We start from the raw sequence: 13,095 nt of genomic DNA on the forward strand, positions 1-13,095 counted from the left end.
GCAGACGCAGGAAGGAGGATGGGAAATTCCTGCTCACTGCGGCCCTGGGGAAGGCCTGGGCAGCTGGGGAGGCTGCCTGGGCACTGCAGAGAGGAGCAACTTCATCATGAAAGGGTTTTGTATCGGTAACAGAACATTTCTAGCCTGGGGGTTATCGTGATTATCGGTGGCAAACGCATCTGCCTGGGAGCAGAGGAGCCTCTGGGCAGCTCCAACCACACTCCCGCTCAGGATGGTGTGGCTGGGGCAGATGTGGTGCAGTGTGGGTGCAGCCACAACTGGCTGTGGGTGCACAGGGAGCCCCCAGAAGGGCTGGAAGATGAACCAGGACTCCCAAACTCCGGAGCCGTCCTCATTCGCAGGCTCCGAGCAGCGGCAGGGACCCGGCTCCGCTCGGGTGCACCAAGAGGGGACTGATGGAATAATCCTGATTATTTCTCAGGATTGGTCTGGGTGTTTTCAGCTCGGAAAAGAGGGCGATTGGGGCAGCTGGGGCTGCCGGGTGGGTGTGAGTGCAAACCTGCTGCTGAGCTGTGCTGGGAAGGGACAAAGTCGCCCGGAGCAGGGGAACGGGTGACGGGAGGCGCTGCGGTCGTTCCCTGTGGTGCTGCCAGCAGGAGGGCTGAGGGTCGGCCCTTACCCTCCTCCAGACCTGCCCGAGCAGCCGCGCTGGCGCTCAGCGTATGGATGAGGACTGGAAGCCAGGTGCTGACCGGTGGGAGGCCGGAGCCGGGCCGGGGGGAGGCTGTGGCTCGCTCCGCGTGCTCGGGTGCCGCCGATGAGCTCCAGGTGGAGCCAAAGCCCGGCTCAACGCTGCGCTCCTCCGGCGCTGCCACATCCCAAGGGCTGAGCTCAATTCTGCAGCGCGGGAGCCGCAGGGCTGTGCCCGGGGGGGCTGCCTCGGAGCCCATCCCCATGGGCAGGGCGATGTCTGCGGGGGTGCTCTGGGCTGAGCTGCACCCCAGGATGCAAGGGTGAGGCCAGAGGAGGGCACGGAGCTGCTGCGAGGGCTGGAGCAGCTCTGCTCTGGAGCCAGGCTGAGAGAGCTGGGCTGGGGCAGCCTGGAGAAGAGAAGGCTCCTGAAGGGGAGACCTGAGAGCAGCTCCAGGGCCTGCTCAGCCGGCCAGGTTGGACACGGGGGCTTGGAGCAAGCTGCTCCAGTGGAAGGTGTCCTTCCCCGTGGCAGGGGATGGGGCTGGATGAGCTTTAAGGTCCTTTCCAACCCAAACAGTCAATTATGGGATTCTGGGGTCACAGGGGAAGTCTGGGTGCAGAGCACCTGAATTTGGATGCTCAGTGCTGGCAAGGACAGGGATTTGTTTCCACCCTGGATTTGGGTGGAAACACGCAGTCAGGCTGGAGGTGCTGCACCAGGCATGTGATGGACATTGCCCAAGGATGGGGTTCAGGGACCACGCAATGGGGCCAGCACAGTGACCCCTGTCCCTGTCTGGGGGGCAGGACGTGCCCTGAGCCCCAGCACACAGAGCTCCTGGGTTACATGAGCCTCTTGGGCACCTTTCCCCTGACCTCTGGGGTGGTTGCACTGGTTCATCCCTACCTCGTGCCTTTGCCAGGCTCGTCCTGGAGGCAGATGGTTTCCATGTGTCCTTCCCTGGGGTCACACTTGCCTGGCTCCATGCCAAGGCCTCCTAATCCCCCTGCCCCTCCTCTCCCCCCCAGCCCCACTGCTCCTGCAGAGCCAGCAGCTGACAGCTCCTGCTGCCCCTGCTGCTGTGTCCTGCTCCTCTGGGCCGTGTCCTGGTGTCCCCAGCAGGCCTGCAAGGGGCCCCCACAGTGATGTCTTCTCAAAGAGATGCCTTCTGAAGGTACAGGCAATGGGGGTGCCTCAGGGGCTTCCCTGCTTGCTGGGGGATGGAGCAGCTCCCTCATGCACTGCTTTTGGGCAAGCTGCTCTAGTGGAAGGTGACCCTGCCTACGCCAGGGGGCTGGAACTGGATGAGCTTAAGGTCATTTCCGGCCCAAGCCAGTCTGGTATTCTATGCTACAGAAAGCACCAGCATCCCTGGGGGAGGACTGCCTCCTTCCCATACAAGCCAGCACCCTCCTGCACTGGAGATGCCTATCCAAGACCTGGTTCATTGCCTGCCCCCAGGTGGGACAGGCAGGGCTGGGGATCTGCTCTTTCCTCAAGTGCTCTGAAGGTTTCCCAGCAGGCTGGGGTCAGGGCACCTTTGCTTCTCTGAACCTGCATGAAAAGCAAAGCTTGTGCAAGCTCAGGGGCCATCAGTCCCCCAAGGGTTGCAGCCATGGATGATCCAACAGCTTCACTGTGGGCTCTTGGAGAGGGACTCGGAGCAGCCCCAAGCAAGGGGCTTCCACCACTGGCTCCCCCAGTGCTGCCTGGTTGCTGGGTGCAGCAGGAGGAGCTGGAGGGTGGCTGCAGGCAGCCAAAGTCCAGGAGCATCCCTGAGCCCTCCCCTTCCTTTGCAGAATCCTCTCTCCAGTGACAACGCATCGTCCTTCTGCAGCACTGTGGATTACAAGCCCCCGGAGCCAGAGCAGGAGGAGGTGGCAGAAGAGGCTGAGGAGAGCAATGAGCCCGAGGAGTGCTTCACAGAAGGTGAGGAACCGAGTGAGGCAGGGCACGGGGTGGGGAAGGGGCTGTTGCCGAAGCAGTTCTTGCAGCATAACCTCTTGCAAACCCACCCCTAAGCACAGCAGGATCCTGCTCCAGCCTCCCTCTGGGAGGGCTTAAAATGACATCAAACTACGGATAGAGCCCCTTTGGTGGAAACGCCCTGGCCACGAGGTAACCCCAGCTCCTTGTCCCATCCGCAGCCTGCGTGAAGAGGTTTCCCTGCCTCTACGTGGACATCACCAGTGACAGAGGGAGGATATGGTGGAACCTCCGGAAAGCCTGCTTCCGCATCGTGGAGCATGACTGGTTCGAGACCTTCATCGTCTTCATGATCCTCCTCAGCAGCGGGGCGCTGGTAGGTCCTGCCTTTCCCCCTGTCCCATTTGCTCTGCAGCAGCTCCCCAGTTGGCTGCGAGCCCAGGAACAGGGCAGCTGCAGGGCCTGGGCATCGCCTCACTGGCTCCTGTGCAGAATAACACATCTGTGGGCAGATGTTGGGTTTAAACCCCCTTCAGCTCAGGTCTGCCCAAGGCACAGCCCAGAAGGGGATCCAAACATCCTCCCCTTGCCCTGCATTGGTATAGTCGCCCCTGCATAACCCTCCCCAGATCCATCACGAGCTGTGGTCCATGGCCTCAAGGGGGTACAACCACCTACAGCCTCCCCTCCTGCTCTTAATGTCAACCATGAAGCATCTGCACCATCTATTCAGCTTTATGTGGATGGTTCCTCATCTCACTGCCTCCATAACCGACTGTAGGAGGCACTTCACCTTAACTCATGGTTGGGGGTGTCTGAGGCTGTAGCTAGTGCTGGAGTTGAAAGCTGAGCTAGAACATCTGTGCAACACCTGGACACTGCTGGTGCTTCTGATTACTTGTTTTATGTACCATGTGGACACAGCAGTAACCAAAAGTCCTGTGAGCATTTCCAAAGCTACCAAGCAACCAAAGGTGCAGGTTGGTGTCCTTGTGATGCAGCTGGACATTTCATAGCATCCTGGGATGGTTTGGGTTGAAAGGGGTCTTAAAGATCATGTAGCTCCAAACAAGAGCTAGACCCCAAGTTGATCGGGTGCATCAGTAAACGCCACCCATGTTCAGGCTCTCAAGTTTTCAAGCTGCCCCAAGCCCTAGGTAAGCAGAGACAACACAGGCAGGATGTGGCTGCACTGAGCCACAGCAAGTCTAATGGAAGAATGACCGTCACGTAGCTCCATGCCTCTTCCAGGCTTTTGAGGACATCTACATCGAACAACGAAAGGTGATACGCACCATCCTGGAGTACGCTGACAAAGTCTTCTCCTACATCTTCGTCATTGAGATGCTGCTCAAGTGGGTGGCCTATGGCTTCAAGGTGTACTTCACCAATGCGTGGTGCTGGCTGGATTTCCTCATTGTCGATGTAAGTGTTGTCTGATGAGCACCTCTAGAGCCATAGTTAGCCAGGGGATGTGGGAGCACTGGGGACTTGCAGCAGGCTGTTGGAAATGAACCCACACTGTATTTTAAAGGATAATGGAGTGGCTGTGGAACGAGGGCTTAGACCATTGCATAAAAACAATGGCCCTCCAAAGGAAGGGCCACATCTTTCCCTGGCTGCAGAAACCCTTTCAAACCCCTTCTGTTTTATGCTCACGCCGAGACCAAGCCCATGGTGTTCTACCAGCCCCCAGCAGAGATGTGAAGGGACACAGGGTCTCTCAGATGCTCTGTGACAGATCAGGCTGTTCCTTCCATGCAGTATTCCTGCTTCCCTGTCACCTCACTTGCACTCAAGAGGCAGGGATGTTCTCCACGTGCCAGTCACCCTGGGGGCTCAAGGGCTCGATGCCAGTCCTAAGTCTAGACAATGACCACCGGCCTGAGGGAGTGCTGGGGAGCGAGGGAAGGGCAGGAGCTGCTTAGCCATTGGGTTGCTCCTTCCAGGTTTCCATTGTCAGCCTGACAGCAAACTGGCTGGGATACTCCGAGCTGGGAGCCATCAAGTCACTGCGGACACTGAGGGCCCTGAGACCACTGCGCGCCCTGTCCAGATTTGAAGGCATGAGGGTAGGTGCCTCCAGTGTGCTGCTGGTTCTGATGCAGACAAGCAACGTGGTACCAGTCACCTGCATCAGGGATCCATCCCGGCTGGTTCCCTATCCAAGCTCTTTTCTCCCCTTGCAGGTGGTGGTGAATGCCTTGCTGGGCGCCATCCCCTCCATCATGAACGTCCTGCTGGTGTGCCTCATCTTCTGGCTGATATTCAGCATTATGGGGGTGAACCTCTTTGCAGGGAAGTACTACCGCTGCGTCAACACCACCACGGGCGAGCTCTTCGACATCGGCGTCGTGAACAACAAGAGCGACTGCATGGCCCTCCTCCACACCAATGAGGTCAGATGGGTCAATGTCAAGGTCAACTTCGACAACGTGGGCTTGGGATACCTCTCCTTGCTGCAGGTGGTACGTAACGAAGGCAGCTGCATCCCTCCAGGATGCACATTGCTGTAGCAGCCCCATCCCTGGCAGTGTTCAAGGCCAGGTTGGACACAGGGGCTTGGAGCAAGCTGCTCTAGTGGAAGGGGTCCCTGCCTATGGCAGGGGTTGGGGCTGGAGGAGCTTTAAGGTCCTTTCCAATCCAAACCGTTCTATAAAAACCTGAGTGCCAAGGAGGAAAGGGACAGGGTAGAAGATGGGAGGGGAACAGAAGTGTCACAGGGAACCACAGATGAGTACAGATAGCACCGACCCTGGGGCTGCAAGAAGTCCTCTGCAGAGCACAGGATGCAGGAGCAAGGAGGGGTGCATGCCTGCTTTCCCCCACCTGCAGCAGACCCAGATGGGAAGCTCAGATGCTGTATGTGCAGGCGTTGCTTGAGGATGGTGATGACTGGAAGGAGTGGGTGTGAGCACTGCAGGTCAGGAGGTTAAGGCAGCTATGCTTCCACCAACCCCCCACAGCTGAGCCAGGCGAGCAGGAGGGGAACTGCTCACTGCTGTGTTAATACAACTGAAGGTGTGGGCTCTGCTGTTGAGTGGGCTGAAAAATCCCCTCTTCACATCCAGGGGAACTGGTGGCTGCAGAACTGGAGCATAACCCAAGTAATTGAGCAGCTTTTAACTGCAGCTTCCTCTTCAGGTTTGCTGTTCCATCAGGTTCAGGAAACAAGAGGTTCAGGCTTTTTGTTTAACAAATCAGCAGCAAAAGCCTGTCAAAGATGCAGTGTAGTTCTCCACCCCGCCAGGATCAGAACCCAGAGATCCAGCTCTTGGTCCCTCTCCTGTATTCCCAGGGAGAACCCGTAACTCCAGGCCAAGCAGCATGCTCAGAGCTAACCCCCCCCAACTAAACCCCAACCATGCACCATCACCTCCCTCCCCAGCCCCAGACACCTCCCAGTGGATCTGTTCTCTGCTGTTCCCACAGGCAACCTTCAAGGGCTGGATGGACATCATGTACGCTGCCGTGGACTCCCGTGAGGTGAGCAGACAAGCAGGGATGTCACAACCAGCACCAACAGCTCAGTTGGTGCAGCAGGGCAGCCAGTTTGTCCCTGTGTCACCCATGGCATTGCTACCTGCATCCCAGCTGCAGCCTGGCCCCACATCAGGCTCCGATCCCACCGGGATACATCCGGGGCTGAGTGAACCCCTCTCGGCTTCAGCTTCATGGTCCACAATCCCTGCTCTGCCCTCCCCAAGCCAAAGGGCTCATCCTTCACCCTGCTGCCAGATGATGCTCTCTATGTCTCCCTGGCAGTGTTCAAGGCCAGGCTGGATGGGGCTTGGAGCAGCCTGGTTTAGTGCGAGGTGTCCCTGCCCGTGGCAAGGGGTTGGAACAAAATGAAGCATGCTGAAGTTTCATGCAGGGGCTGTTTCTATTGTGATCCATCCCGAAAGCATCCCACAGCCCCCCCACCCCACCCCAGCCCCTGCCATGTGTGCACACTGCTGTGATCCGGCAGCAGGGGGACTCCTGCCCTCCTCTGCCAAGCAAACCTGCCCATGGGGCTCAGCCCCACACACCCACAGACCCCAACGCATTTGTTTCGTTGCCTGTTTTTAGCATCAGAAGCAGCCCCGGCTGCAGGTGCCTGCATTCCGCAGAGGAGCCGCTTCCACCGCCCTCCCAGAATAGCTCTGGGCTCCGTCCGCCCCTGGGGCAGAGCTGCTCTGGGTGAAAATCTGCCCTCTTCTGCCAAGAGGGCTCCTTGAAGTAGGGGCAGCCGCGTGTGGCCCCTGGGATGCTCCAGTGCAGAGCAGGACTAAGCGGTGCTCCTCGAGATGAGTGTTTGCTGCGGCTCCAGGCTGTGCCACCCCCCCTGTGCTGGGGTGGGGTGAATTAAACCACTTTTCCTTTCCCCTCTTGGCTTATTTCATCCTTCGGAAATCTGGCTTTGGGAAGAAGCTCAGGTTTGCTCATTGATACTGCTGCACCAGGGCATCCTTTCCTATTCCCCAGCCCATGCAGTAGGATTGGAGATCTGCACATCCTTGTCCACCAGCCAGTGCCGTGCAGATGTCCCTTCCCATGGCTGCTCTCACAGGGACTCAGAATTGTTTGGGTTGGAAAAGGCCTTTAAGACCACTCAACCCACACAGCATTTGCCAGATGTGTTGGAGCAGCCGCCCCATGGCTCTGTTCTGATACTGTGACCCCCAGCCTGGTGGCTTGGGGACATCCTTTTGGAGAGGGTTCACCTCATAGTCACATTTCCCATCTCTCCTGGTCAGATTGAAGAGCAGCCAGTGTACGAGATCAACCTCTACATGTACATCTACTTCGTCATCTTCATCATCTTTGGTGCCTTCTTCACCCTGAACCTCTTCATCGGCGTCATCATTGACAACTTCAACCAGCAGAAGAAAAAGATAAGTATTTCCTGCAGCCACTGCTGCCTCCTGGGTGCTGGGCCAGGATGGAGGGAGCCAGCAGGATCCTGAGGTGAGGGGACCATGGCTCTTACCTGTTAGTGGCTTCCTTCACGGTGAACACACCTGGACAAACAGCACCAGGTTGGTGTCCTGGCCATAGCATTTATGGAGGACTTCAGTTATGGATGCAGAGGGAGGAGGCCAGGGGAGCTGCGTCTTCTCTTCCCCGTGCCATGGCAGGCACCACTTTATGCCTGTGCTGTCACTTTTCCATGTATCAAGGGGTGACTCAGCTTCTCCTCTCAAGCAAGTAGCACAGGACTAATAGGCTGGCCTGGTGGAGAGGGAAGGCAGGAGGAGGGTGGGTAACACAGAGCTCACTGTGCTGAGTGAGGTCTGAATCCCACCAAGATGCAGCAGGATCCAGCCTGGAAGGCAGGGCTGAGCCCCACCAGCCCCCCCATGGGGTGCCCCACCTGCTGTAGTGCGCTGGGAAGCAGCATCTCCCCTCTGCAGGAGGAGATCACGGTGCCAGGGTGAGCACCCATGAGTGCTGTGAGCTAGGGGAAGCAGCATAGAAAAGGGCAGGCAGGGAGGAAGCAGGTTGCACTGAGTGAGAGCAGTGAGCGGTGCCTGGTGGAGCCTGGCTGGAGATGCTTGGTGGGAAGGAGCGTGGTCAGAGATGCTTGGTGGGAAGAGGCGAGTTCCCAGGACTAACCGCAGTGATTCCCTTTATACTTTGGAGGCAAAGACATCTTTATGACAGAAGAGCAGAAGAAATACTACAATGCCATGAAGAAGCTTGGCTCCAAGAAACCCCAGAAGCCCATCCCCAGGCCAGCGGTATGTGGGGTTAATCAGCCCAGAGTGGAGCTGGGAGGGAGCACTCTCTCAAAGTGAATGAGGGCTCCAGGGAAGACCATTTGCAGGGAAAGTAGCCAAGTCCCGGCTCCCCATTGCTACTCTTCAGACAGGAGCTTGCTTAGAACTGGGGCTTCAGGAGAGGTTCACATCAGGCAACCTCCTTTGGGTCTCCTCTTCAGCCCTGGGTGTGCTGGCAAAGGCAAGGGGGGATCCCTTTTGCAAGGATTAGGGTTTTCATCCAGCTCAGCTCCCAGCTCCTCTCCCAAGGGGAGTTAAGAGACAGGGAAAGCTCAACTTTCAGCACTCCTACAGGGAACACTGCTCCATATGTAAATTGTGACTTGAGTTTGGTTTTGATCAGCTGCTCAAGTGAGGCCTTTTCCATGTGTTGATTCTTGCCCTGATGCATTTGCTGTGGGTATAATTAGAAAGCAACCTTCCCTTCTCCTTGCACTTCCTGGCTGTGGTGTCACCAGATGGGCTTCATCCTGCCGAGTGCTGGGTACCTTCCTCCCATAGCTTTTGGGGCTGTGACCTGTGTATTGGCCACAAACCTGATGTCTCCTACGCTGTTTTAAATACAGTTCCTTCTTCTCTTTCTGTTGTGCTTTTTGTTTTGTGTGTCTGTCCCATGTGCCCACCTCACCTTTGGCTCTCCATCATCACCCACACGGTCCGTACGGCAGAACAAGTTTCAAGGGATGGCATATACCCTTGTTACCAAGCAAGTATTTGACATAGTCATCATGATCCTGATCTGTCTTAACATGGTGACCATGATGGTTGAAACAGACGATCAAAGCGAACTCAAAACGTCTGTTCTCTACAAGATAAACCTGGTCTTCATAGTCATCTTCACCGGAGAGTGCGTGCTCAAAATGTTCGCCTTGCGTCACTACTTCTTCACCATCGGCTGGAACATCTTTGACTTTGTGGTCGTCATCCTCTCCATCTTAGGTGAGTCCTCCTGGTTCCACCAGTTCCTCAAGGCTCCAACTGGATAATGACAAGTGGAAATGGTCTGGCTGATCCTCAGCCACCCACTGACACTGGCCACCCCCTTACAACCCACCCTGCGAGCAAGGCCAAGCCATCAGGACTGTGAGACAAGATGCAAGGCCAACCCATGTCACCAGGCTGAATGAGGGGCTGGAAGGGTGTCCCACTCCTCCTTGGTGCTGGGATCCCCTTGACTCCATGTTGCCTGCTGGAATGGAGCAGCAGCTTGTAACCTTTGGGTCTGTGCTCAGAGTTTGTTTTTAATCTGTTCCCTTTGCCACCAGAGGAGCAGAGCTGTGTGCCATCAGGGGTGGCCTCATCTGCTTGTATCTGCCCAACTCTGGCAGACGGAGCGAGGTAGCTCCACCTCACCTCTCGATGCTGGCTGCAGAGCATGGCAAACTCACCTCTTCTTCATCCCTTCACAGGTATCGTCCTCTCAGACATCATAGAGAAGTATTTCGTGTCACCCACTCTCTTCAGGGTCATCAGGCTGGCGAGGATTGGCCGCGTCCTCCGCCTGATCCGAGGGGCAAAAGGCATCCGGACTCTCCTCTTTGCTCTGATGATGTCCCTGCCTGCCCTGTTCAACATCGGCCTCCTGCTTTTCCTTGTCATGTTCATCTACTCCATCTTTGGGATGTCCAACTTTGCCTATGTAAAGAAGGAGGCTGGGATTGATGACATCTTCAACTTCGAGACTTTTGGGAACAGCATCATCTGCCTCTTCCAGATCACCACGTCGGCGGGATGGGATGGCCTCCTCAGCCCCATCCTCAACAGCGGGCCCCCCGACTGCGACCCCGACCTGGAAAACCCTGGCAGTTCAGTGAAAGGGGACTGTGGCAATCCATCCATCGGCATCTTCTTCTTCTGCAGCTACATCATCATCTCCTTCCTCATCGTGGTGAACATGTACATCGCCATCATCCTGGAGAACTTCAGTGTGGCCACAGAGGAGAGCAGTGAACCCCTCTGTGAAGATGATTTTGAAATGTTTTATGAAATCTGGGAGAAGTTTGACCCTGATGCCACCCAGTTCATTGCGTACAGCACCTTGTCTGACTTTGTGGACACCTTGCAGGAGCCACTCAGAATTCCCAAGCCAAACAAGATCAAGCTAGTCACCATGGACCTACCAATGGTTGCTGGGGACAAAATCCACTGTCTGGATATCCTCTTTGCCCTAACTAAGGAAGTGCTGGGAGACTCGGGAGAGATGGATGCCTTGAAGGCCACCATGGAGGAGAAGTTCATGGCCGCAAACCCCTCGAAGGTTTCCTATGAACCCATCACCACCACTCTGAAGAGGAAGCATGAGGAAGTCTGTGCTACGAAAATCCAGCGGGCTTTCCGGAGGTACCTCCTGAGGCGCTCGGTGAAGCAGGCATCCTACATGTACAGGCACAGCAAGGACGAGGATGCCTTGACCGAAGATGCACCAGAGAAGGAAGGCCTGATCGCCACCAAAATGCACGCGATGTATGGGAACAGTGGGGCAGACGTGGAGGCAGCTCCTGCCTTTGGTCTGGAGCCCGTTCCCGGCTTGGAGACGCAAAGTGCTCCCGAAGAAGAAAAAGGATGGGATAAGGAACGCGTTGTGAAAGAGTCGCTGGTGTAACAGAGAGGCTTCCATCCCTTGCCCAGCCTCAAGAGGCTCCGTTTGTATCTCTTCCTCCAGAGCTCTCCCATGTACAAATCACTAGATCTTAGATACTGAGCTGAGTTCAGATGTTTCAAGAAGCCACCTTAGCTCTCGGAGCAGGACCTCGCACTGCTCCTGGGCTTTCCAGCTCACTGCACTTGCAAACAGTTCAATGTTCTGATGAGAGTGACGTGCGAAATCTCTTGTTGGTGAAAGGGAAACAGCTGAGTTTGGAAATGATCTCAGCGTGGTAACGATGTTTTTCACACACAAACAAGTGAGGCTGGCTTTCCTTTGACTTCACGTGATTATTTATTGATGTTATTTCACAATTAGGAGGTTTTCTTGGACTTTATCCTTCCAAAGAGCAGCCAAGCAGACGGTGAAAGATGAGCCAAGTGAAATAATATTAAGAATAATTACAGAATAGACAAGGTTTTGTGAACAAAAAATCTCCAATGTCTTAAAGTAGCACCTTTCTTTTGGATATTTGAATAAGCTTGATGGATTATTTCTTTTGTTATATACAGAGGAAGTGCAATTACGTCTTAAAGATTTGTTTGCATAGCCAAAACAGAGCATCTGCAGGTATGTTCTCAGGGTTAACTATCAGGTTTTAAAGGTCTCTGAATATGCATTGAAATCCTAAATCACTCTGGTCTCTACAGCATGAATGTAAACAGTGTTTATAGTCATGCTTCCTCCTTGTTTTCCCCTTTCATCCAGGTTTTGTGGTGGCAAAGCCATGGACAAAGGTAGGGCTTGGAAAACCTCCTCCAAGAACCCCAGTCCCTGCAACAAAACCTTCTGGGGTTGCTTCAAGCCCCATAGTAGGAGGAAATACCCCACTGGAGCGCTCTTTGTTAGTGCTAATTAACAAGACGAATCCCCAGGGATTGGAGAAGGTGCTTGAATGGTCCTGGCAAGGAGCTGCTTCAATGGGATCCCTTAAATCCCACCGAGCACCAGGGGCCTTCATGCGCTGAATGCTCCTAGCGGGGTGTAAATCCCAAAGTAGCCGGGCAGAGCATCCTTCACGTGGCTGGGGCTCCAGAGGGGACCCAGGGGCACATACTGGGCTCTGTGCAGAGGGGCCAGGCAGGTCCTCACCAGCAGCCTCCCAGCAGAGGAGCATTTTCCCCAAGGGAAAGGGTTTTGCTGCTATTCAGTTCATCTCTGGACCTCCTCCTGCCTCCAAAAGGGGAAAGAAACCCTCTTGAGATCAAAACCAACATGAACCAAAACCTCTTCCAGATAAAACAAGGGCTGCTTCTTAAAGCTGAAGGGTCTGTCTTTTTGTATCATTGTAGAAAGTGTTTTGCTTGGGCTGCTTTGGTGCTGAGCCTTTTTGGGTGCCCCATGTTCAGGCTGGCCAGGAGCGGTGCTGAGCTTGCTTTGCATCCATGTGCTGTCGGCTGGGTGGCAGAGCCGGGGTCACTCTGTTCATCTCGTAGTGTTGTTATTCCATTTCCATGTTGCATAGGGTAATGCTCCCTGGAATAGGAGCCTGAGCTGCTTTAAATGGTGTTTGCATGGGAAGCATCCATGGCACAGCAGTTTCCAGCCCGGACTGTGGCTCACAATCAATGCTGCTTGTACATTTGTGTTGTCAGTGGTGGGAAAAATACCCAAGAGCAGGATTTGTGTGAGATAAAGCCTTTTTCTTTGTACATTTCTTAAAATAAACAACTGTAAATGGTCTATTACAAAACAAACTGCATTGGTGTGTGGTAGAGGGTGAATGTCCCACTCCCTTTGCTCCAGGGAAGACAAAAGGAACCCCTGGGAATGGCCTTGGCTGCCATCCTCAGCAGGATCTGGTGGTCCCATCCTGCACAAAAAGCCCCCCTGGGCTGCCTCCCTGGCACCTCATAGGACATGCTGCTTCAGGCTCAACCAAGGAGCAAGGTGCGGATCCTCTGAGCTGCCCCATGCCAGGTTCTGCGGGGCCAAACCTGCCCCACGGCCACGCAGGAGCAGCTCATCACCATGGGGAGAAGGCGGTGGTGGGTGAAGGAGGTTTCTGCGTCAATGCACGGCTGGAGCGGGATGTGATCCAGGACCTGCTGACGTCGCCAGGGCCATGGCACGGCCTCGCTGCTGTGTTCTTGCCCTGCCTGGAACAG

At 55.3% G+C, this 13,095-nt stretch overlaps 1 protein-coding gene across 2 annotated transcripts in view; it reads left to right on the top strand.

Moving 5' to 3' along the window:
• SCN4A (sodium voltage-gated channel alpha subunit 4) overlaps window positions 1-11,225 on the top strand; it is a 31,921-nt gene extending 20,696 nt beyond the window's left edge. For both annotated transcript variants that reach the window (XM_057429927.1, XM_057429926.1), the window contains 10 exons: window positions 2,455-2,584; window positions 2,803-2,957; window positions 3,833-4,006; window positions 4,531-4,653; window positions 4,771-5,049; window positions 6,014-6,067; window positions 7,321-7,458; window positions 8,200-8,304; window positions 9,012-9,282; window positions 9,753-11,225. In XM_057429927.1, the coding sequence (XP_057285910.1) occupies window positions 2,455-2,584; window positions 2,803-2,957; window positions 3,833-4,006; window positions 4,531-4,653; window positions 4,771-5,049; window positions 6,014-6,067; window positions 7,321-7,458; window positions 8,200-8,304; window positions 9,012-9,282; window positions 9,753-10,945 (2,622 nt within the window). In that variant the 3' untranslated portion in view covers window positions 10,946-11,225. The remainder of the gene's footprint in view (window positions 1-2,454; window positions 2,585-2,802; window positions 2,958-3,832; window positions 4,007-4,530; window positions 4,654-4,770; window positions 5,050-6,013; window positions 6,068-7,320; window positions 7,459-8,199; window positions 8,305-9,011; window positions 9,283-9,752) is intronic.
• Window positions 11,226-13,095: the final 1,870 nt, after the last annotated feature.

This window comes from Pezoporus wallicus, unplaced genomic scaffold, assembly GCF_028554395.1.
Source record: "Pezoporus wallicus isolate ANWC-B61680 ecotype Strahan unplaced genomic scaffold, APGP_CSIRO_Pwel_v1 contig_14529, whole genome shotgun sequence".
Classification (NCBI taxonomy): domain Eukaryota; kingdom Metazoa; phylum Chordata; class Aves; order Psittaciformes; family Psittacidae; genus Pezoporus; species Pezoporus wallicus.